We start from the raw sequence: 26,111 nt of genomic DNA on the forward strand, positions 1-26,111 counted from the left end.
AAGATATAATAAAAATATACATTAATAATTTAAAAAGTAATAAAATTAAATAAAATTTAATAAATTAAATATAAAATTTAAAAAATATATTTTTTACCTATCAAAATTATGAATATAAAATTAAAAATAAAATATTTTTTTATCTATTAAAATTGTAAATAAAGATAAAAAATTATTTTAAATATAAATTTTTATCTTGACTTCAAATTAAATACAATTAAAAAAATAAATAAATAAACTTTATAATATTATAAATAATTACTTTATAAATATTTATCTTGATTTTACTATGTATAATAACAAGATAATAAATATTTTAATATCTTATTTAATTTAAATTTATAATTTTTGAACGTCTTAAAAGTTAAATAACTTATAAAATTTTTATATTTATTTTTAAATATATATATTTTTATTTTTAAAATATTTTATAAAATCTATAATTAATTGAATTAATTAAATTTGTCCTTACTATATGAAGAAATTAATTTAATTGAATAATCTTGAAGTGCTTATATAGTTATTTTTATAGTTAATAAATCTCACAATTTTTCAAGATTCAAAAAATTATTAATAAGGATATATATGATGAATTACGAAAATTTTTTTTAGGTACATAATTTTCATATTCTCCTATTTTATTTATTAATTATTCTTATAGTTTAATATTTAAAAAAAAAAATAAATATTTTCATTTCTTATGTTTTTTATTTTTTTTGAACAAGAAGGCTCCACACAATAAGTGGAGGAAGAACAACAATAAGTAAATAGAAAAGTTAAAAAAGAAAAAAAATTGCAAAGCAACTCATCCACTATTTTTTTCGTGCTCCTCTTTTTTATAGTGTACTCCTGATTTTATTCTAATCTTACTAAAATTCTGTGAATTCAATTGCAAGATCGCTAAGCGGAAGTCTACCAGCTGCATATCTTTTTTCATCCAATACTTACTAAAACTGTTTTTTCATTATCTATAGTAAAATGAAGACCTCTTCATATTCATGTCTATATTTTGGCCTACTACTTAAAAAATATAAAGACAAATATAAATATCTATGATATTTAAGTAAAAATTATCTTTTGTAAATAACTAATTTGTATTTTAGTTTATCTATAATTTTTTTGAATCACAATAATATTATTATCATTATTTTTTGAACTATATTATATATACACCTTTTTATTGTGTATTTTATAATTTAACATTTTAAATTTTTTTTATAGTAGTTTTAATTTTAACAAAATATGATATAAATAAGACCATATCAATATTAAAATAATAAAAAATATTTATCTAATAAATTTAAAAAATAAATAATATATTAATAAAAAAATAAAATTAATTTTTTAAAAAACAATAGAAAAACAGCTGAACAAACACAATTATCTGTTGAGCCGCTAATCTTTATAAAGTGAGGTAATTTTTTATTTATTTAGTTTAATATTATTTTATATTTATTAAATTTTTAACTGAATGTCTTTTTGACTAAAAATAGTATTCAATAAGTATTTTATAAATTTAAATATTTATGTTTTATTTTTTTACATATTTTATAAAATAAAAAAATAATTTTCTGATGAATAGTTTGTTATATATATGAAAAAAGAAATTATTAAAAAATTTAATTTTGATCTAATTATTAAAAAATTTAAGTCACTTAAAATTCGAAGATAACTGTTATAAACTATTTTTTTCTCTCACTTGGGCATCAAAGATTCTCTCCACATTTTTTTTTCTAATAGAGTAGTGCTAGGGAGCCAATGACCTAAGTGTACAATGTGTAATCTTTGATCCATGAATAGAATGAACATCACTCATACTATCCAGAATAACTATCCGGATATCAGGATAAATAAACATCTCATGTCATAAAATCACTCATCCCAAAAACTTAAATTGATTTTGGGATTTACCAAGGATCAAACCCCTGACCTTCCGAATCTCGAACTCTAATATCATATCATGAAACCACTCATCCCAAAAGCGTAACTTGATAGAAAAATATAACACATGATTATATCTCTAATACTTTTTAAACCTCCATTGTACGCATTGTACGCTTAAGCCATTGGCTCCCTATACTTTTCCTCTCTGATATTAACGTCGCATGTTAGTTTTTTCTGTACAATACATCCCAAATTTTATACTTATTTTAAATGCTATGCTAACCTATGCCCGAAACCCATCAACACTCCTCCTCGAAGCCCAAAAACTTTGTTGTCGCCACCAATTCTCCACAAAAAAAAACTCAAAAATAATCCAAAACACAACCCACCAACTCATGCAGCTCATTACCAACCGCTAAAAAAAGAAAAATTATTGTAACTACATTGGCTAAACTCAGTCAAGCTAATCCTTCATTTAGCATAAGAATGGCACATGCGTAAAATAGAGTAGGGTACTCCTGAATTTAAATTCTCAACTCGAAATTTATTCACACTTTAAATCCCTCCATCTGATTTTACTCGATTTGAAAAAACAATTTATTTTTACTTTGATACAATATTTAGTCCTTCTTCCATAATTTATAATATGAAATATTATATATTTATGATTAGTTAATTGAATTGCTTTTGTAGTGGTATTATGTATTTGTACAAAAAATAAAAATTTAAATTTTTACTCTTCATCGTATACTATGTATTTGTACAAAAAATAAGAATTTAGATTCAAATATTTATTCGCTCATTCACGTTATATATTAAATAAGACGTGGATTAAGAGAATAGGATTGGTTTGGCATCTAAACTCAATCCTATTTACTACAAATTGAATTATCAACTCGTTTCAACTATATTGAAGTGGATTAGATATCCACAAATAAAAATTGTATATTGTCAATCCTAATTTAGCATAACAAAACTCTCTTCATTTAATTTATTCTTTTCTAATTTTTTTAATGAAGTTATTTCTTTTAGTTTTGTAAATACTTATAAATAGAGTAAGGATTTTATAGAGGATTTTGACTTCGTGTTGCATAAATGAACTTGATTAGAATGATTAATGAAATTGAGTCAAGTAATTTATGAATTTCAATGAACATTAATTTAATAATAGCAACATACATCTTTATCATAAAGCACGTATTACAATCCATACACTGATAGAAGTATAGAACACAAGCCACAACACAACAAATGATGAAAAAACTAAATACAAAATACAAAAAGATTATAAAGACAAACAAAGCGACAACACCTTATTAAGCAAGTTTTCAAATGGAATCTTACTTGCTCTCATCTATCATTCTTGCATCTAATTCTCATGTGCTTTTATTTGTACCTTTATATCTTGTCTTATTCAAATAATGTTAAACACACACACATTTAACAATAGAAACATTATAATTTTTACCTTTGAATTTTATTTTTATTTATAATTCTTTTCACATTAAAATCAACAACTAATATTTTTTTCTGACAGAAAAAAATACATGCAGATTTCATGTGAAAATAATTCGCAGATAAAAATTTGCAAATAATTTGCTATATTTTAGTAGTAATTCATAGACAGTAGACATTAACGTGTAAGAGGAATTGGTTGAATGATTAATGACAAGATACCACTCTTGGCTTCAGAATCTTGAAAAGTATGGTAATCTCCATGATCATACATGGCTAATACCATTCTTGTAAGGCCTAAAATAGAGTCTATGAAATCTTGAGAGAGAGAAGAATGATGAGCTTCTTTGTTTATGTTCTTCCAGAGTGTATTCATAATTGATCTAACATGCTCACATGCCTCTGCCTCTGAAGCTCCACTTTTTTTCATGTAGCATTGAATTGATGAAGGAGCATCTCCAGTCTCTTTCTCACGCTAAACATCAACGACGAAAATACAATTTAGTTAATCACAACTATTATTCGTACATTAAAATTAGTCACTTTTTAATTATTAATATATTTATGTATTATTTTTAATATATATTTATATTTTACATATATTTTATATTAATAATTGATTTTAATGGTTGATTTTAGTATATATCTAATATAGTCAATACTAACTTATTAAACTATTTTAAATTACTAACAAATTAAATTCAAAGATTTGAATTATCCTTCAAATGAATGAAATGATAGACTTAACTGTATATTATTGAAGAACAATATAAAATAGTTTATATTATCAGTTATTAATATATTATTTAAGTTGGAAATTTAATTTTAATATATAGTTAATTATTATAAAAAAATATTTTTATTTAATTATATATTGTCATATTGACAAAAAATAACTATTTTTTATATACATCATATAAATAATAATTCAAAAAAACATATATAAATAAATGATTGTGTGGTAAAATTAAAAATTTTAAATTATTAATAAATTAAGTTAAACTTCCAAAATAAATCTTTAAAAATTTTAAAAATAAAAAAGTTGAACAAGTAAAATAGAAGATAGTGCTGCTTTTTTAAGACATAATTCTTTTTTTTTGGTGACTAGACATAATTCTTTTGTTCCGATGAATAATCATCTTTAATAGAAGAAGATATTTTAGTTTCCGTGTACCTTATATGTACCAAGATCATTAACAAGGCGGCAAAACAACGACGTAAGACGAATCATGTTGGGATATTCTTTTAAGGAATCCAGTTGCTCCTTTTTTAACGCATTCGGAAGTGTGAAATAAGCATGAAGAAAAAGAACATGTGAGCTTATAGATCTCCAACCATTCTCCAAGTACTCTTCAAAAGTTGGTATATAACCACTATAGTACCATTTTGCCTCAACAAAATATGCCTTACACAAATCTGCCCACTGAACAAAAATTGCAAAAGTGAGCCCAAAATGATATTATCGACACTTTAGGTAAATAGTTTAATTAAATTTTTTTAAAAAAATACGTTAAATAATAAATATTTATATTAAAAATAATTTATAAATAAATTATTTTACATTTAATTTTTTAATTTTAAAATGTTTATTTTAAAAAAATATAATAAAAAATTTATTACGAAAAAAATTATTTTTTTAACTTCTCTATAAATATTTAAATAACTTTTTTGAAAGTTACAATTTTATTTTAAAAATTATACCAAATATTAATACTACTATTTTTTATAAATTAAAAGATAAAAAAATAACTTTTAAATTTTTTCAAACAGATTCTAAATAGATTTTTAATTAAGAAATTGCAACATAGAAGTTATATATGTATGTCATCATAATTATTTTTGAGTTTATTTTTTCATTTGATAGATTTTGAATTTCATTAATTCAACCCTCGAATAATTAAGAAATTTCACCATATAAATAAGTTGTATAAATTTTGACGAAACTTGAAAGTAATTTGCTATTTCATCATAAAATTAAACTTTATTTTGATTGAGGATTTGGTTTAAAAATATTGAATTACAATCCTATTTATAATGTTCAAATTTTATAAAATTATTACATATATATGCCTAATAATAGTTAAGATAATATAGGTGATTCAACAATTGGATTAATTAAAAAAATTATTCAATTTGTAAAAAGGTTTGCATGACAGGCATGGCTTATTATATTTTGTTAACGAATTATATATATATATATATATATATATATATATATATATATATATATATATGCAACAAAGGTAATTATTGTGCATAAATTATATTAAATAATATATACTTACCGATTTTCTAAGGAAAGGAACAATATAAACTTCATTATTTTGTAGGCTTTCGAAGGCTACTTCATTAACAAAGTTATTGAGTGCAAGGAAGCACATTTTCATGTGGTATGGAAGGTTGTCCATACCAAAACTTATATCCCATCTAGAATTCATGAACGAAAATTTATGAATTAATAAGAATTTTGTATAAGATAAATAAATATCATTTAGCAATAATAACAATAATAATAATATAATAATACTTACCTCTCAATAGCTTTGGTAAATAGCTCTAAATCTTCTAAAGTGCCAAAGATCTCATACATATCATCTATTGTATTTACTAAGCAATTGACTTTTGTTACAGCTCTTCTAAAAGAACCAAATTCTGGATTAAAATTCATTCCCACTGTCCAAAAGAAGTTTTCCACCAACCTATCTCTTGCAAAACTTAACTTCTCTGCTAAGTTGGTTCTTTTCCACCACCTAATTAAAGATACAATAAAAAAAATAATTAGGGTTAGTACACAATATTTGAAATAATGATCATAACTCATATTTGAAAAATAATAAAATTTATTATTAAAATTTTATATATGATAGCAAATAATGACAAGTTTAAAAAATAGAATAAATGACCATTTATACCAATAAAAGATGAAAACGCTGGCATGCACATGTATCCACACTAAATCGAAACTAAACTTATACTCATGGAAGATGTCCTCTGTGTGACAAAAGTACTCTATCGTTGGAGGGTTGAAGTGTCACGTATGGTATTTTTGTCACACGAAAGACATCTTGGGTGGGTATAAATTTAATTTCGATCTAATGTAAATACGTATATATGTCAGTGTTTTCATCTTTTATGAATACAAATGGTCATTTATTCTCAAAATATATATATAATAATAATAGAAATATAAATAGTAGCTAGTATTTAAGTGTTTTTCTAAATTCATAACCTTTTGTTATTACCTTGACATATCCTTCAACTCTTCTTGGTAAATGCTTTGAACGATGTTAAAATCCAATTTAGCAAACTGAAGAAGTGTAAGATTCAAATTGAAACTTTTTTCATATGTGTTGATGAACCAAAGAGCCTCCCATCTTGGTACCCTCCAATGCAATGGATACTCCAATGAATGATTGATTAAGAGGGATGTGTAGCTACCATCATTATTTCTTTTTACATGTTCTTTGAGAATTTTTGAACTATATTTTTTTGCATCATCTAATATAGTTTCTTCTTCTACTAAATAAAATGAGGCTTCATATAGTGACAAAATTCCCTCAATGCCAATTGAAGATTGATGTTCCTTGAAATTGTTTGATTCTTTGAGAAAGAAATCAAACACATCTACAACAATAAAAGAGAAAGTAATTTAATTAAGGTTAATACTTATGTACTTGCTTTTAAATATCTTTTGTACGTACAACCCTAATTGGGTTTCATAAAGTTAAATATTAAAAAAATATATAGGTAAATAATTTTTAATTAGTTAATTTTAAATAACTGTAATTAATAATTAAAAATTTTGAGGAAAAATGTGGTAGTTAAATAGGGAAATGTGCAACTTTTGAAAAAATTGATAACTATACAGAAAAAGGTGAAAAAAATATTGTGAAAAAATAGATAAAAAATAGAAGTGAGAACGAAAAAAAAAACCAGAAAAGGATAAACTATTACTTATATTCCAAATATTAGGAGTATATAATAATCTTGTCTCAAACTATTTTTTATTCTATTGGTGTCCCAAACGATTCATTTGAATCACTCAGTTGGCCCGTAACATAATTAAAAATTACTAATAAAGTGTGACATATATAATAAATACTTCATGTAAGAAACTCCGATCCAATATGATACCATTGTTAACAAGAGTTGAACTTCATATATTTTAGTAAAAAATCTTTGATACTATGTAAAATGATTTAGAAAGTGAAAGCTAGTGGCATGTTTACCACATGTAAAACAGTTACATACTTATTATATTTAATATTACATAATTATTTTAATAATATTCAAACATATAAAATAAAATAAATAATAACTAAAAAATATAAAATAAGATAATCTAACATATTTTAGACTCATTTCTAATTTGTTATTGTCTCCATATGACCTTTTATTATGTATAGTTGATGAGCAGTCACACGTATATTATTCACTATATCCAACAATAATTTTGTGGATCACAAATTAACATTTGTACTATAGCTAGCAACTTGCCATGGTTATTTTTATTATTTTTTTTTTGTTGTCCCAGTGCATAAGTACAACTGTACAAGTGTACAAGTATCATGCCATCACTATTATTGCAAAGAATTTGCTATATATTCATCACTTATTTTATTAAATAAAAATATATTTTTTAAAATATTATGAATCATTATTTTTATTAATATTAATAATATTTTAGACTAACATCTTAATCTTATACTATTAAAATTTAGTATTTAAAATTTAAAATTTAATTAACAAAAAATAATAAATTTTATTGATCATGTAGCATTGTTATTTTCTTTAACTAACAATATTCAATGAACAAAATAATAAATGAGTAAAAAATAGGAAAAGAAAAGAAAACTAAGAAAATATTATTAATTATTGAAAAAAAATAATTTCCAATCTTTTTCCTTTTATTATTTACATCCACATATTTATGGCATGTCCTCTAATTTAAAGTTATTAAAACTTTTGATAAAAAGTGTGAAAAAATATTTTTAAATATTCTTTATTTTAATAATAAATTCAAAAATATTTTTAAATATTTATTTTAACAACCAATAACCGTCAAAACTACTTATATAGGAAAAAATGAATAAACATAAAAATTGTTCTACTAAATATATTTTTTTTAGTGACTCTAAAAAATATTCATGTTTAAATTAAAAAGGGGATCAGATTATAAGGGTTTAATGAAAACCTGCAGATATATCATATCCATGCTGTCTTAAGATCCTGAATCCAAGTGCTGTAGTATACAAAATATTCGTATTGAATATTTCCATGTTGTAAATATTGTCCAAAATGCTCTTTATTTCATCTTTAAAATGATAAGCTACTCCAAGTCTTTGTAATATATCAATCAGCTCAAGTTGATGAACATGATTTTCCACTTTGTAAAGCATCATTCTTACTTCTTCCTTTAACACTTCCCTTTTCTTTATGTGTGATTCTTCCTGCATTAATTTTTCAATAATAATTGAGAGATAATAAACAAATTACTTCAAATAATCCAAAATTATTTTATTTAATATTTATTAGTTATTATTAAAATAATTATGTGATTTTATATATAATAAACATATATCTATAAATATTATATACATAAAAATATAAATATTAAATAAAATAATTTTAATTATTGTCATTCTAGTATTATCGTAATTTTGTACAATGTATTATCCTTAAGAAATAAAGGAACTATCCATCAAATTAAAGTATATAAACATTTATTGGACCTATATATAATTGCATGGTTGGATATAGTCATCATCATCATCATCATACTATACCTTATATTCACTTATCAGTGATTGAATATATTCATACTTCCAAATGGAAGGTTGCAAATCTCCAAATCCTCGTTCAGCAGCCATTGATGGATGTAAAAGAGTAAAAGACTGAGACCTTGCTACTTTGAAAGCTATTCTTAGCTCTGTGTGAAGTTTGTTTTTCTGTGAACAGTAATGTAATAGTGAATCCTTTATATAGATTTTCAAGAGCATAACCAGGCTTTGACTTTTCTTAGTCCATGGATGTAAATTTTAAAATGTACAATATATCTAAGTTTAGTGAGAAACAAACGCAATTCATATTTTAAAATAATCAATAATAATGACCTAAGATTTTGCTATTTTTCTAAAAACTATCAACATTTATATATGTGTTTTTTTTTTTTTTTACAACAAAAGGACACACCAAACATACTGTAAATTAAATAATAAATTATGCTTCAATTCCTTTTAATCCTGATCATTTACATGCATGGATGTTACACAATTTCCAATTTTGTAAAGGAAGGAATAAGGGTAAAAATAGATTAGATCAGGTCAGATTTTATTTTTAATAGACTTAGTCTGTCGTGTAGTTAATTGGTTTGAATCTAACTTATAGTCTATTATAAAATTTTATTAAATTAAGCCTGAGTTATTATTCGATCTGATTTGACCTGAAACCTGTTTAAAAGGTTTAATAATTTTTCTTTACAAAAAAAATATTATTTAAAAAAATTATTTTTTTAATAAAAATATTTATATATAATATGTCATATTTAATATTTATAATAAAATATAATAAATTTAAAATATTTTATAATTTTATTAATAATAAAAAAATTATTTATATATTTAATTATATGTTAATAGATCGAAACATGTCTAATAAATCAATAAAATTAATTAATTAATTTAAATTTAGTCTATTAACATATTCAAATGTTTATAAAAATTTAAATGTGTCTATTTTATAATAAAATAGGCTAAGCCAAGCTACAGGTCGTGATTGGCCACCTAGTCTTTTTTTCACTGCTAAAAAGGAAGCGAACAAACTTCGGAAGAAGCAAAAAAGGAGGGGGATATTTTTGGACAGGAAGAGGGGCACATTTAGTTTATTGTGCAGCATTTTAAATGGGCAACACGAGTAAAATGTCTAACTTATAAGAAAATCTCTGAGCAATGTATTAAACATGGTTGCGGTGGCTTCATGTGTCATCTCCATATACAAGTCCAAAAACCTAGCTGGCCCAGTTCTAATGTGATCTCGTTTTAAATGTTAACGAATGTTTTCATGACCCAAAAAATGTGAACGAATATTTTGAGACCTTGTCCAAAAACGTGATAAATATATTATTAATTCTTTTATACTATAAACGAAATAAATAAAATAATTAAAATATTTATTTAAAAAAATATCTGTTCCTGCTTATCATATTATATTATTTTAACGTGATCTTATTAATTACTATTTACATTATAAATATCAAGAATTGAAAACTTTTTTTTTGAATTATTATTTCTGGATTTTCATAATATCATAAGTTTATATTAAATTAGATAATAGAGTCAAGTTATTAATTAAATAACAAAAGAAAAAAGTACAAATTTTAGGAAAATCAGAATAAAAATAACATTTTTTTATAATTTTTTTGTTGTCTATGATATTTTTTAATTTAATAAACTAAAAATTAATTCGTTACAGTATTAAATTTTATTTAAAAATTTGTCATTGATCAATAAATTACTATATATATAAACAAAATTTAAACTCTAATACTTATTTAAATAAATTAATAAACTAACTATTATACCAACTCAATTTCGTTACATATTTATAATCTTTAATTACTAGAGTAGACGCTCATATGATAAATGGCGAAAAGTCATCAGAATGCATTACTGAACTGTACGGGCGTACGGATCATCAATGGAGCACCAAGTGTATCTGACAAACATTGCTGAGCCAATTAGCAAGATTCAATGCTTCAGAACTCATAAGAGACGTGCATGAATTGAGACTTGATTATAATTAGGGCAGCTCAGCTAACACGTTGGTAGTTTTGATATTTTTATGACTAAACTATTATTTTTAGAAAAACAAAATTTCATATGTTAGAAGTATATAACTATTTAGGTATATTTTTTAATTAATTTATTTTTTTTAAAAAGTAGTTTCATAATATAATACAAAAATTTCTATAATTTAAAGTTTAAATTTTAATTTTTATTATTTCTGATGAAAAGAAAAAAATAACATAAAATAAATAATAAATAAAAACTTATGCAAGAATTTACATAAACACAAAAAAGATTTTTGTCCAAGAATGTGTTAAGAATTTAAGTATTTATATACTTTTTTATTAAATTAAATTAAAAAAATTAATTTTATAACATAAAACTGATAAAAGTATGTCACAAATTTTTTCCCACTTGCAGGAGAAAATGGGGATTATTTGTTAGGAATTAAAAGACTTTACCTCATTTCTTAGCATTCTATTTACTTGTTCAATACACAATCATCTATATATCAATTTATATATTGTATTATTATTTATTAACATATAAATTTTCATTTTATTTTTTATTTTTTATAAATTATATTTCGTTTTTTTTTTCTAGCACCCCAAACTTCAATAGGCTCAATTTTATGGATATGGAAAGCTTGTGTGTGATCTACTCGAATATAGATTTATGGGTATACAAGACAAATTTATGGGACATTTTTTTGTGAGTGTGAGGTAGAAGAACTCGGATCATGCAAGTTCTTTGATTTTAAAATTTTGCTTAATAAATCGTATGGTCCGATTTGGATCTAGAAAAATTTGAATTTTGGAAGGTGGAAATCGGACCCTCCGTATTATTTGTAGTTGGTAATTTTTTTATGAAATGGATTATCAAATTGCACGGTACGATTCGATTATTTTATATTTTTTTAATCAACTTAACCTAGTCGAAGGGTCCGATTTGATTGTAAAGGCATATATAAAAGTGTGTAACTGGTGAAAGAGATCAACTCGCGTCTTCTTCTCCTTCTTCAACGGTTTATTCTTTTGGTTTTTTGTTTCTGTGTTTCTTCCGTGCTTGGTATGAAACCAAAAAATCTAGTAGTCAAGTTTATGTTCTTGTTTAAGTGATTGAGAGAAATGAGTGACAGAGTTCTATTAAAAGTGTATTATTTTGGATAGATTTTGTTACAAGCATCTGAAGGAGTAAAATTTGTTTGTGAAAATCCGTTAGATGTTATTCCTTTCACAATCTCATTTGAAGAGTTCAAATGTGTGATCTGTGAAAAGATTGATTCTAAGAGGGCAAGAAAAATATTATGTATTCTATACAGATATCCCATACCGATGTTTGGTGGATTCGTCCAATTTCAAACAAAATATGTAACGGACGAAGCGAGCATGCAAGAGATGTTTTCAATTTATATTGAAAACCAGGCTCAAATCTCATTCATTCAGTTGTATGTTGAGCTTGAACAATCTGATACCGACCGGAATATTGTACGAGAAGATTACAATAGTGACAATGAAGAAGAGTTCGAAAGTAACTACGAAGTTGTTGGTCCAGACGGAAATGAAGATCAAGGTGACGGAACTATGGCTCCGAATGTGTCAGACATAGCAAATGCACTCGCAAACAAAGTGCAGTTTGAGGAGCCATCATTCATGCGAGTTTTAGATTTCAAAGTCATGCATGTTCCGGAGTTTCCGGAATATATAAGTGCAAGTACATAATTCTCCGTATTTATAAAATGGATTAGAATTTTGTAATAATTTATCTTGATAGATGGATCAAATAGTTAAGTAAAGTGCGAAAATATACTCAATTAGTATTTGTTTTTGTGTATCTATTTATTTATTTTAGTTTAAGATAGTAATTTTTTTAGTTAGTTATTAATTTAGATAAATATAAATTAGTATTTATTAATCATTATTTAATCATGCGTTGATGTGTGTATTTTGTTTAGAATGATATAATAATATGATGTAAAGTTTGGATTTATATCATAATTGATGTAGTAAATATTGATTTACCTTTATTTTCGGTGTTTAAATATTTGTGTATTAAGTTTTTTTTGTATGGCTGCCGTCGCGGCAGAAATTTCTATTGTTGCAGATGGTGAATTTGCCGTTGGGATGGAATTCAGTTTCAGGGAAGCTGTTATTAAGGCAATAAAAGAGTATACCATATGAAGAAGCGTAGACTATCGGGTGTATGAGTTTGAGCCATTGACATTTTATGCCAAGTGTACACAGTATGGGTCAGGGTGTGATTGGCTTATCAGGGTTAGCATGATCAGCAGGAAGTACTGTTGGGTTATAAGGAGGTATAATGGTAATCACACTTGTACCAGAGCCACCATTTCTCAGGATCATTCGAAGTTGGATTCGACCACAATTGCAGAAGCAATAAAGCCGTTGGTTGAGACTGACCCCTCCTTAAAGGTAAAATCGATTATAGCAGAAGTGCAATCGAAGTTCAACTACACCGTTAGTTATTGAAAAACATGGTTGGCTAAACAAATGGCAGTAGAAAAAATATTTGGAGGTTGGAAAGCATCGTACGAAGCGTTGCCTATATGGTTTGAGGCCATGTGTCATAAGGAGCTATCAACTGTTGTCCATTTTGAGACTATGCCTGCATATCAAGGCGATGACTTGGTGACTGATATTCGGGGTAAATGTAACATAATATTACCTATTTGCAAGCGAAAAATTGCGGGATTCCCTAGGAAACGGCGATATATATGGCAGTCGGATCCAAGCCCAATAGAGCAGAAGTGTTAGTAGACCATCGATTTCTTTACAGTCAAAACGAGATGCCCTACATAACGCCCTGTAGAGGTGTGCTAGGCATGCTGATCCCCAACTGTACTGTGCAATACTGCCAAAATCACGAAGCAAAGGTAGAAACTTTCAGTGCACACCTGCCCCACATTTATCCCCAAACAAGATCGTCCTGATCAGCAACATAATGTGGTACTTCACATACCTCTTTATACTGTTTTCATCAGTCAAATATAAATTTTCTTTTAAATTCCGTAGCCACGTCAATTTTATGCAACTTCCTCTACAATCCGACTTACGCGGTGCAACTCCAAATTGGTGCAAGCACTCCACCTCCAAAACTTCAAAACTACTCATTGTCATCCCTATGACTGAAAGACCAAGAATTATAGCCATATCTTCAAGCGTCATAGCACATTCACCAATCGGAAGGTGAAACGTACGTGTGTCTGGGTACCACCTTTCGATTAGAGCATTCACCAATGCTTTCTGACACTGGACAACCCCAATCTGAGATACATGATAAAAATCAGTAAGTCGTAAATACTCCTTCACTCTATCATTGTACCAATCCTGAGGGACTGGGTGATCACATGCCAACATTCTTAATTTCTACAAAAACATAACAAATTATTAATCAACTCATTAACAATTACTAACTTACTACTAAAAGATAATAATTTTTTAACTACAGCAACTAAAATATTAAACTCATGCTAAACTTTTTGTTAATTACAAAATTAAATAATAACCGTGTACTAACCTACCAATTAATTAACTCTCATGGTTACAAAATTTGCACAACTAACTCAATAACACACATATTACTTAAAACCACACAACTATCATAAATTATTTTACTAAATCCAACTAAAATAAATAATTCTAACTTCTAAAATTAATTATTAATCCTTAAAATTATTCATAACTAACTATTAATAATAATAACTAATACATATATTTCTAATCAAAATTCACAACAATATTACAATATCTAGAGATGTTGTTTATTTATTTGCAGTACAAAATTTTTTTATAATATCTAAAATTATAATTTCTAATATTAATTATTTATTTACTATTATTTAAACATATATTCTTAAATTTTAAAAATAATAATAATCATTCTCATTATATTCCTAAATTTATTTTCTAATAATAAAAATAATTAACTTCCTAACAATGATCATTATAATTAAAAAACATTAAAATAATTTCAAAATAAACTTACGTACTTTTAAAAAATAATATTAATCATTCAGTTTTAATTCCTAAATTCAATTTCTCACGGCAACAAAAATATTTAACTTCCTAAAAATTATAATTAAAAATTTTGAAAGAATTTCAAAAAAAAATAACGTTGTTTTAAAATAATAATAATAATAATAATAATAATAATAATAATAATAATAATAATAATAATAATAATTGTGTTTACATTTTAAAATTCATTTTCTAACAACAATAATAATAATTAACTTCCTAACAATAATAATTATAATAAAAAATATTAAAAATTTTTAAAAATAAATTACATTTGCTATACAAAATAATAGCCATCGTTCTATTTACATTTTGAAATTCAATATCTAACAACAATAATAATAATTAACTTCCTAATGATAATAATTATTATTAAAAAAATAGTAAAAAATTTTTAGAAAAAACTTACAAATGTTGAAAATAGTAATAATCATTCTATTTATATTCCTAAATTCAATTTCTAACAATAATAATTATAATTATAAAATATTAAAAAAACTTACATAATCAGAATGACTTAAATAATGTATAATATGAAACTCGAGACGATCAACATCTCTAATTTTGTATTTCTTTGGCATTTTAATTTTTCTTCCACCAAACACAGCAAGTAGCAATGGAGAAATGAAGAAGAAGAAAGGTGGTATGAAGTTAAAAGTAAGTGTTGAAAGTGATAACTCGGATGGTGAGTATGGATTTTGCATGGGTTTATGTTGGTATTTAGGGCACTATTCGAGGAGTAGCCTTTGCGTGACACGTGTCCAGACCTTCACAACACGGACCGTGCGTTTTGGCTAACGCAACTCGGACCGTCCGTTTATTGAAAGAGAAATCACATAGTCCAAGTTCTATTCCACTGACACCACACCGATATGAAACACCTGTTACATGATCAATAGTCATTATACATTTAGTTTGAGAGTACATTTGTGCTCCAAATTTGTTATATGATAATTAAGTTAGTCAAGCTTAATTTGTTGAAATTTGTACAGTAGGTTAGTTTGTTAGTTTTTTAATTGTAAGCATATATATTGAATAGAACCTGAATAAGTGATTTTTTTGTGTGGTTCATTCTCTCATTTTGGAGATGCCAACACTCATGCTTTTTCTCTCTGAGAACCAACTTCTTCTTCCATCTCTTTCTTCTACTTTCTAGAACTTTCTTCTCGTTCTTCACTCATTCTTGATTTCTTTAGTTTTCTTTCTCCATTTTTTCACTTCTCTTCACATCTAAGTTTACACGACAGAGATGATGAGAGTTGCTTCACCTCAATTCACGGTTCTTTAACATGGTGCGGCGAGCGTGAAACAGAGGTGAAGGCTCCGATCACGAGCACTGATGTGAAAGATCTAATAGGTTTGAAGTTTGAATCAAACTTGTGGTTTTGAGCATCCGAATCTTGAAACTTACAAGATCGTTGAGTTGAATCCCTAATTTTCAGAAAGAATGGCCAACCAAACCTCGAATTTCGACATTCAAACACTTGCGAACCTCATTAATTAGGTTAATCAATTGCAATCAGCAGCAAATTGAGCGAACAAAAATTCGATTATGGATCCAATGAGTTTGTATTTCCTGCATCCTGGTGAGAGTCCAGGAACTTCTTTAATTTCTGTGATTTTAGGTCCAGTAACTATCATGCTTGGGAGAGAGCTATGTGTAGAGCGTTGAGATCTAAAAATAAATTGAAGTTTGTTGATGAAACTTTAGTAAAACCATCGGAAGATGATTCACTATTTGATGCGTGGGATAGATGCAACACATATGTGGTGTCTTGGTTGAATTTGTCTTTAAGTCCAGAGATAGCACACAGTGTGGTGTGGATGGACGTTACTGCAGATATATGGTGTAGTTTGAGACATCGCTATTACCAGGGAGACTCTTTCAGAATGGCTGAGTTACAAGAAGAATTGTTTAGCATAAGGCAAGGAGACCTCAACATTACTGCACACTTCACCAAATTGAAAGGAATTTGGGAAGAGTTAGATAATTTTCGCCCAATTCCAGCATGTAAGTACTACACTGAAACTTGTGATTGTGATTTAGATGTGATGAGGAATTACCAAGAAGATACCAATGTAGTGAGGCTCCTCAGGGGACTAAATGATCAATTTGCTGTAGTGAGGTCCCAGATCATGTTGATTAAGCCGCTTCCAACAGTAGATGCAACCTTTTCACTTTTGTTACAACAAGAGAGACAAAATGCAGATATCATTGAAGAAAAAGCATTGATAACCACGGGTGACACTAGAGCCAATCAAGAATTTAACCCTAAGATCAATATGGCCACTAGAGGGGGTAGGAGCCTTAGAGCCAAAGGGGGTAGATTAAATGGAAGAGGAGGTCAAACTTACAAACAGTGTGTATTTTGTGGTAAGAGTGGACACACTAAGGATGTATGCTATAAAAAGCATGGATACCCACCTCATATGAGGAGTGGCAGTGGCAGTGGAATCATCAACATGGTTACTGATTTGAATGGTGATAATATCAGTAACAAGACTCAAGAAGCAATTAGCAAGTTAGAGGCTCAGTTATCTGCAAATCAGAGAGCAGCATTATTGGCACTTCTTGAAAGGGAGAATAATCAATAACAGAGTCATAACACAGGTTCTAATCACACCATTTCTCTACCATCAAATTAATGTATGTATTCATTATGTCTTTGGCCACATTTAGTCCAAATTCCTGGGTCATAGACTCAGGAGCTAGTGAACATGTTTCTTTTTTATTAAAATCATTCAAAATTTTGTATCACATAAAACCTATACACATTAACTTGCCTGATGGTACTCAAACAGTTACTGACGTAGCTGGAACAATAGAGTTTAGCAACACATTTCATCTAGTACATGCATTATACATTCTTAACTTTAAATTCAATCTCATTTCAGCATCAAAATTGACTACTGATCTGAAATGTGAATTCATTTTCAATGATTCTACTTGTGAGATACATGATTATCTCTCCAAGAAGATGATTGGAGTAGCTGAACAAAGAAGAGGATTATATGCATGAGAGTCTGACAACTATTGCATCACCAAAACTGCATACAGCATTATCATCTCTGAGTTGGCTTCACAACTCCAATAAACATGAAGCAAGAGCCTTATGGCACTTTAGACTAGGACATATACCATTTCAAAGAATAAATGTAATGCAAAAATCATATGAATTTTTGACAAATAAAGGATTTATGGATCCCTGTGATTCTTGTCATTTTGCCAAACAAAGAAGGATAACTTTTTCGCATAGTTTCTCTCAATCTTCAGCTTTATTTGACCTTGTGCACATGTACATATGGGGACCCATAGGAACACCTTCTATGGAAGGTCACAAATATTTTCTAACAATAATAGATGATAAAAATAGATATACCTGGTTGCATCTCATGCGCTATAAAGCTGAAACTGTTTTCCATGTGCAAAATTTTGTCAATTTTGTACAAACTCAATATGGCAGCACCATAAAAAAAATTAGAACCGACAATGGTCTTGAGTTTAAAATGCCTTCTTTCTACAATTCCAAAGGCATAATTCATCAAACAACTTGCGTTGAGACACCTCAACAGAATAAAATTGTAGAAAGAAAGTACCAACATATTTTGGAAGTTACTAGAACATTAATATTTCATTCAAATGTACCTAAAAGTTTTTGGCATTTTGCTGCAGCTCATGCTGTCCATTTAATCAATAGACTTCCTAGTGTGTCCCTCAATGAATCATGTCCTTATCAAATTTTAAAAAATAAATTATCTGAAATTGCTTACTTGAGAGTATTTGGTTGCCTTGCTTATGCATCTACATTGACTGCACATAGGAAGAAATTAGATACAAGAGCCAGAAAATGTGTACATCTTGGTCATAAAATTAGAGTTAAAGGATATCTTTTATATGATTTGTCAAATAGAGAAGTGTTTTTGTTAAGAAATGTCAGTTTTTATGAACATGTACTACCTTTTTTGCAAACTGAGAAACTTAAATCATCATTATAACATCATGCAGCATCCTGCATACCTACACATTATATATTTTTTGACCCTTTTGACTCACCTCATCATAATATCATCAATAATAACACAAATCACACACAATCTGATGGTACTCAGCATGCATCTCATGACTCTCAATACACTTCTACATCCATTGAGCTAAGCAGTGACAATTCTAATCAAATTGCACGGGTTAATGCTCAAATTCGTCTCTGAAAGATCACGTGATATTCATTTTCGTCCCTGAATGATTTTTTTAATCAAATTAGTTCTTGAAAGATAAACTGTTAGTCAAATTAGTCATTCCGTCAATTGAATGATGACGTGTCACGTTAAGTGCCACGTGACATGATGACGTGACATGCCACGTGGCAGAACAGTGACACGTGGCACGCCACGTGACAGGTCAGTGACACGTGGCATGTCACGTGTTACTTGACATAAAAAAGTTTTCTATTAGTCAAAATAGTCCTTGAAAGTTCAGACGTAAGTCATTTTCATCCCTTAAATTTTAAAAATTAGTCAAACTAGTCCTTATATAATTTTTTTTTCTTCATAAAATTATCTCTCTCCTTTAATTCTTCTCAAAATTAAGAGATGGGGCACAATATTGCTTTATCCTTTTAACAAATGAAACCCATTCCTTGATCATGTTATTGCATGCTCCAACGGATATCACTTTTACTCTTTGGTGGAATCCAAATTTTATTAATTGGAGTTATTGCAGACCTTGAAACAATGAGAGAGAAAGTGTGATTGACATGATGTTGATCATCAATGCTACACGCTACTCAACCAAAGGGAAGTAAAAGCAAATCATTTTAATTAATTTATTCAAACACATTTAATTGCTTTTCTTTCTTACTCTCACTTCTCTCTCTACTTGCTTCTCTTTCGGTCATTTCACTCAGCAACCATGGAAGCTACAGCAAGCTACCATAGAAAAGAAGAAGCACGCCTAAAGACCATCACTATGACGACACAAAAAAGAAAACATAAAAAATGTAGTGGCTGAGATTCTTATCACTTATGGTAAGATAGGTGATGAGATCTTGGCTTCTCCATACCAAAAATGGTTGAAGAAGATTTGGCCAGCAAGGTGAAGATCCTTGGAGGGATGGCTTGTCTCTGATTCTGCTCAACCACCACAGGAAGTAGCTAGGGTGGCTACGTGATGGAAGAGGCAAAAATTGGAGCAGATGAAGCTATCATCATCATGAAGCATCAAGGGCCAGAAATTCATCTTGGAGAGCAAGTCAAGGATGGAGCGCTCGGATTGATGAAGATTGATGACCAAGGAACGACTAGAGGTAATTGCATGTTGGGTTTTGCATGGGTTATCCTGAGCTAACAGTTTTTCTTCTCCTTCAATGTATTCTGTGGGAATCCCCTTGTATGTTGGGTTAGCACTTTATAGTCTGTAATCAAAGAAGATTATAGTGAAATTCCATCATTGTTGTGATGGAGACTGGATGTAGGCTGCACTGTACTTAGCAGCTGAACCAGGATATATCTGGGTGTAATATTCTCTCTCTTCTACTTCATTTCTGTTTCTACTGCAAAGGAGATAAAACTGAAAAATATCTCGTGCTAAGTGACGAGACAAAAATAAAAGTCTCGTGGTTAGGGACGAGACAAAAATCAAATAGTCTCCAGAAGTTGTTTCAAAGACCAGCAAGTGTTCAGAGTACGAAAAAGGGGCTAAGATTCAACCCCCCTTCTCTTAGCCACTGAAAACCATCATATTCTAAAACATTTTTTCTGACATTACTACTTTTTGCTAGAATATATATATATATATATATATATATATATATATATATATATATATATATATATATATATATATATATATATATATATATATATATATATATGGGTTAATGCTCAAATTCGTCCCTGAAAGATGTAGTAGAAAAAAAATAGTGGTATAACTTTGTTTAGGTTAACATACATAAATTTTGATTTTGAGCATATAACTTTGTTTAGGTTAATAAATACATACATTTCAATTTTGAGTATATATATATATATATATATATATATATATATATATATATATATATATATATATATATATATATATATATATATATATTCCAGCAAAATGTAGTAATGTAAAAAAAAATGTTTTAGAATAGAAAAGAATAAGAGAGATTTTGAGAAGAATTAAAGGAGAGAGATAATTTTATGAAGGAAAAAAATTATATAAGGACTAGTTTGACTAATTTTTAAAATTTAAGGGTTGAAAATGACTTACGTCTAGACTTTCAAGGACTATTTTGACTAATAAAAAACTTTTTTATATGTCAAGTGACACGTGACATACCACGTGTCACTGACCTGTCACGTGGCGTGCCACGTTTCACTGTTCTGCCACGTGGCGTGTCACGTCATCATGCCACGTGGCACTTAACGTGACACGTCATCATTCAATTGACGGAAGGACTAATTTGACTAACAGTTTATCTTTCAGGGACTAATTTGATTAAGAAAATCATTCAGGGACGAAAATGAATATCGCGTGATATTTGAGGGACGAATTTGAGCATTAACCCCAAATTGCACCTAATAGTCCTCAATTAGAAATTACTCTTAGAGATTCATCACCCCAAATAATACCTCATCAACATACATTACATGAAAACCATGAGTTTCGTTTAGAGACATGAAAGTCACTTCGCCCTAGGAGACCACCGTCTTATTTGAGAGGCTTTCATTGCATGATTGCCTCTTCCAATGGTTCAGCTACTACCAATACTACACATAAATATCCCCTCTCACAAGTAGTCTCATATGAGTCGTTGTTCTCAAAGCACAAAGCATTCACACTAACTGCATCCATGCATTTAGAACCCAAAACTTATGATGAAGCTGTTAAGGATTCAAACTGAAAAGAAGCTATTAATAATGAACTTTCTGCTTTGGAGAGGAATAAGACTTGGACACTTACTGAATTGCCTGTTGGAAAGAAAGCAGTGGGTTGCAAATGGATTTTTAAACTCAAATTGAACCCGGATGGATCTATAGAGAAATAGGAAGCACGCTTAGTGGCACAGGGTTTTTCTCAAACTAAGGGTGTTGACTACAAAGACACTTTCAGCCCTGTAGTAAAAATGAACACGTTTCGGATAGTTATCGCTGTTACGGTTATCAACAATTAGCATTTGTACCAGTTAGACGTCAATACAGCATTTTTACATGGAGATCTCAATGAAACTGTCTATATGAAACCTCCACCAGGTCTCGAAGTTCATAAACCAGGTCTAGTATGCAGATTAGATAGATCCCTCTATGGATTAAAACAAGCAAGTAGACAACGGAACACAAAGCTTGCTGGCTCTCTAACTAAGGCTGGCTACACTCAATCTAAGCATGACTATAGCATGTTTACCAAGAACACTTCGAAGGGTTTCACTGTTATCTTGGTATATGTTGACGATTTAGTGGTTGCAGGTAGTGACTTGCAGGAAATTCTTCACATCAAGACTTATTTGCATAACTTGTTCAGAATTAAAGATCTTGGGGAGCTCAAATACTTCCTTGGCATGGAGGTAGCTCGAAGCAAGAAGGGCATTTCCATTTGTCAGAGAAAATACTGCCTCGACTTACTGCAGGATTATGGAATGCTTGCTGCCAAACCAATATCCACTCCTATGGATTATACCACTCATTTGTCAAAAGACTCGGGAACCCCTCTAGCCTCAACTTTAGAATATCACAGAATTGTTGGAAGACTTTTATATCTAACAAAAACAAGGCCTGAAATTTGTTATGCAGTATCTAGATTAAGTCAATTCTTTGATTGTGCTACAGATAAACATTTTCAAGCAGCATTGAGAGTGTTGAGATATCTCAAAGGAGCACCAGCAATGGGTTTATTCTTTTCTTCAACCACTGACCTCACTCCCTCTGGCTTCTCAGACAGTGATTGGGGAACATGTTTAAATTCTAAAAGATCCATCATAGGGTATTATTTTTTCTTGAGCACTTCAATAATTTCATGGAAGAGCAAAAGGCAAGATACAGTTGCAGCATCATCATGTGAAGCAGAGTATAGGGCATTGGCTTCAGCAACAAGAGAGGCGCAATGGCTTCGTTACATGATGAAGGAACTTCAGATTGACCAACAACGACCAATGAGGATTTATTGTGATAGTCAATCAGCATTACATATAGCTGCTAATCCTGTTTTTCATGAGAGGACAAAGCATATTGAAGTGGATTGTCATATTACAAGGGATAAATGGCAAGAGGGGGTCACTAAGTTGCTGCCAGTAACAAGTGCTGATCAAGCCGCATATATTTTAACTAAAGCTCTTGCACCTAGCCTGTTTCGAAACTGTTATAACAAACTTGGACTATTGGACATTTGCACTCCAAGTTTGAGAGGGGTTGTTACATGATCAATAGTCATTATACATTTAGTTTGAGAGTACATTTGTACTCCAAGTTTGTTAGATGATAATTAAGTTAGTCAAGTTTAGTTTGTTAAAATTTGTACAGTAGGTTAGTTTGTTAGTTTTTTAATTGTAAGCATATATATTGAATAGAACCTGAGTAAGTGGTTTTTTTGTGTGGTTCATTCTCTCATTTTGGATATGCTAACACTCATGCTTTTTCTCTCTGAGAACCAACTTCTTTTTCCATCTCTTTCTTCCACTTTCTAGAACTTTCTTCTCGTTCTTCACTCATTCTTGATTTCTTTAGTTTTCTTCCTCCATTTTTTCACTTCTCTTCACATCTAAGCTTATACACCAGAGATGATGAGAGTTACTTCATATCCGTTCTTTAACAACACCTGTATTTTCAATATTCGAGTCCAACGCCATTGTTACTTCCATATTCAAATTAAAAAACGACTTCAATATATTCAAAAAATTCACGTATTTAACCATAGTTTATTTAGGTATTTTACCATATTGTTCCTTCTGTAACTAAATTTTTAGCCAAAACTAACAAGTCTTCTTAAATTTTAAAATTTCTTCTAGGGTACTATGGATGCTTGTGTGGAGATAAGGATCCACGCATGCATAGTTCTGTGGCTAAAAAATTTTAATATGGAAGTAAGATGAGTAATATACTCTAATATGGTAATTTTTGGTATTTTTTAAAATTGTGGGAGTACACAAATCGGACCCTCTGATTTGTGTTTAAAAAGGGAAAAAAATTTAGAGTACACAAATCGGAGGGTCCGATTTGTGTTAAAAAATTGAAAAAAATTAGAGTACATAAATCGGACCATGCGAGTTGTTTGATTTTAAAATTTTACTTAAGAAATCGTATGGTCCGACTTGTGGTTGGACAAATATGAATTTCAGAAGCTAAAAAACGGACCCTCCATTTTTGTCATGAAATAGAATATCCAAAGCAACTCGGACGCTCCGAGTTGTTTTATTGACACTATATGGCCGTGAAGCACCTGTATTCCCCATATCTGAGTTCAACAGTACTGTTACTTCCATATTCAAATTAAAAAGTGTAGTTCTGTCGCATTAAATTTCTGTTGCAAATTAGTTGTTATAAAAGTTTAATAATATTTTAAAAATATAACTAAAACTAAAGTTATATTCTTTGTTAGTTAATAATAATTTTTAATTTAATATTTTTTATATTTTATTTTTTTAAATTAAAAATTTGTTAAATATAAAAAATATAATCTTAATTTAAATTTTTTTAAATATTACCAAAATTTCATAAATCACCTAACCATAACCACTGTAATCAATGCACCTTATTGTTATCCAGCGATAATTTATATTTATTTAGTAGTATATAGCATCCCTAATATGCAATTCGTGGCATAGCTGTTTTTTTTAGTATATAGCAAGTTGATATAAATGCTTGATTTGTTTCCATAGCCTACCACTGGTTATTATTGCCACACTTGAAAGATGGAGAAGAAGGATATTTAGGAGGAAATGAAGAAACCTTTTTGTTGTTTATGTGATAGTTCTTCTAAGTTTTAAGTAGGAGTAAACTATTAATTTTTTTATGAAAGTTTAAAATATTGACAAATGTATTTACAAATAAAAAAATTATTATTTTTATTTATGAAAATAGATTTTTGCTAATAAAATTATTCGAATTTTAAAAAATTATATAAAATTTTTAAAACTTTCTTTAATATATTCTCATTTTTTTAGTCCACATCATCATTCTTCCAATCTCAAATCTCATCACCGTACCATTTAAATCCTGAGCTTTTTTATTACTATCTAAATTCTTTTTTACTCCACACCACCTCTCGTTTGCTTTGCCACTTCTGTCGCTTCCTTTCCCGGCAGCTAGCCCCCTCTTGCGCCTCGTCCTCCGCGTCACTACCGAAGCCTCCAAACAAGAACCTCGATCGTGTTTTATCCCTCATCTACAAGTGCAAGCGCCGCTCTATCTTCCGTCGCTTTGTCACCATTATCTCTGTCGCAGACTTTTGCAAGGTCCTCTCCTACTTTAAAACCTCCATCGATGACATGTGCTGGATCCTCTCTATCTTTGATGTCGACAGCTCCGCCGTGGCTGCAAGTGGTGGTGGTGGCATCATCCTCTCGCTTCCTCTGATCGTCAGCAACGGCCCACATTTTGTTTTGGGTATAATCTTTCATTGTTAGTGCTCAAATAAGTCAACTAAACGATAGGGTAGAAATCACTAATAAACTTGCTTCGTTTACGAATGATAACGATAAGAACAAAAAGATCATTTTTTAGGAAGGTGAGATTTGTTCAAGCTCTTGAAAGAGAATAGTGGTGGTGGTGGAGTTTGAAATTGAGGGGCGATATAATGTGGTGGAGTTTGTTCTGATTTTTCATAAGTAAAAATAATAGTAATTTATTCTTTAAATAGTTAATCTTTATTTTGTCAGTTATTACTGTTTGGAGCATATTTAGACATATTTATTTGTGTCTTTGGAGTTTGTATTTATTTTTCAAATTATCGACTTTATTCTTGTACTACTGTCAT

General features: G+C 28.7%; 2 protein-coding genes across 2 annotated transcripts; one reads left to right on the top strand and one right to left on the bottom strand.

The window, feature by feature from the left end:
• Positions 1-3,083: 3,083 nt before the first annotated feature.
• LOC112701061 (myrcene synthase, chloroplastic-like) lies at positions 3,084-9,273 on the bottom strand. The gene is made up of 7 exons (XM_025751862.3): positions 9,126-9,273; positions 8,534-8,789; positions 6,582-6,963; positions 5,871-6,089; positions 5,625-5,766; positions 4,514-4,762; positions 3,084-3,814 (listed from the first exon to the last, which is right to left on the bottom strand). The coding sequence occupies exons 1-7, from the start codon at positions 9,207-9,209 to the stop codon at positions 3,518-3,520; spliced, it is 1,629 nt and encodes a 542-aa protein (XP_025607647.1). The 5' UTR covers positions 9,210-9,273; the 3' UTR covers positions 3,084-3,517.
• A 7,543-nt stretch (positions 9,274-16,816) lies between these two features.
• Positions 16,817-17,755, top strand: LOC112701062 (uncharacterized). Its single transcript, XM_025751863.1, has one exon. The coding sequence runs from the start codon at positions 16,817-16,819 to the stop codon at positions 17,753-17,755; it is 939 nt and encodes a 312-aa protein (XP_025607648.1).
• The last annotated feature ends 8,356 nt before the right edge of the window (positions 17,756-26,111 follow it).

This window comes from Arachis hypogaea, chromosome 7, assembly GCF_003086295.3.
Source record: "Arachis hypogaea cultivar Tifrunner chromosome 7, arahy.Tifrunner.gnm2.J5K5, whole genome shotgun sequence".
NCBI lineage: Eukaryota > Viridiplantae > Streptophyta > Magnoliopsida > Fabales > Fabaceae > Arachis > Arachis hypogaea.

Coding starts and splice junctions, on each gene's coding strand:
- LOC112701062 (XM_025751863.1), top strand. CDS start 16,817: ATGTGTAGAGCGTTGAGATCTAAAAATAAATTGAAGTTTGTTGATGAA.
- LOC112701061 (XM_025751862.3), bottom strand. CDS start 9,209: ATGGCTGCTGAACGAGGATTTGGAGATTTGCAACCTTCCATTTGGAAG. Junction 8,790..9,125: donor CACTGATAAGTGAATATAAG/GTATAGTATGAT, acceptor AAATTAATGCAG/GAAGAATCACACATAAAGAA. Junction 3,815..4,513: donor ATGATCTTGGTACATATAAG/GTACACGGAAAC, acceptor GTTGATGTTTAG/CGTGAGAAAGAGACTGGAGA.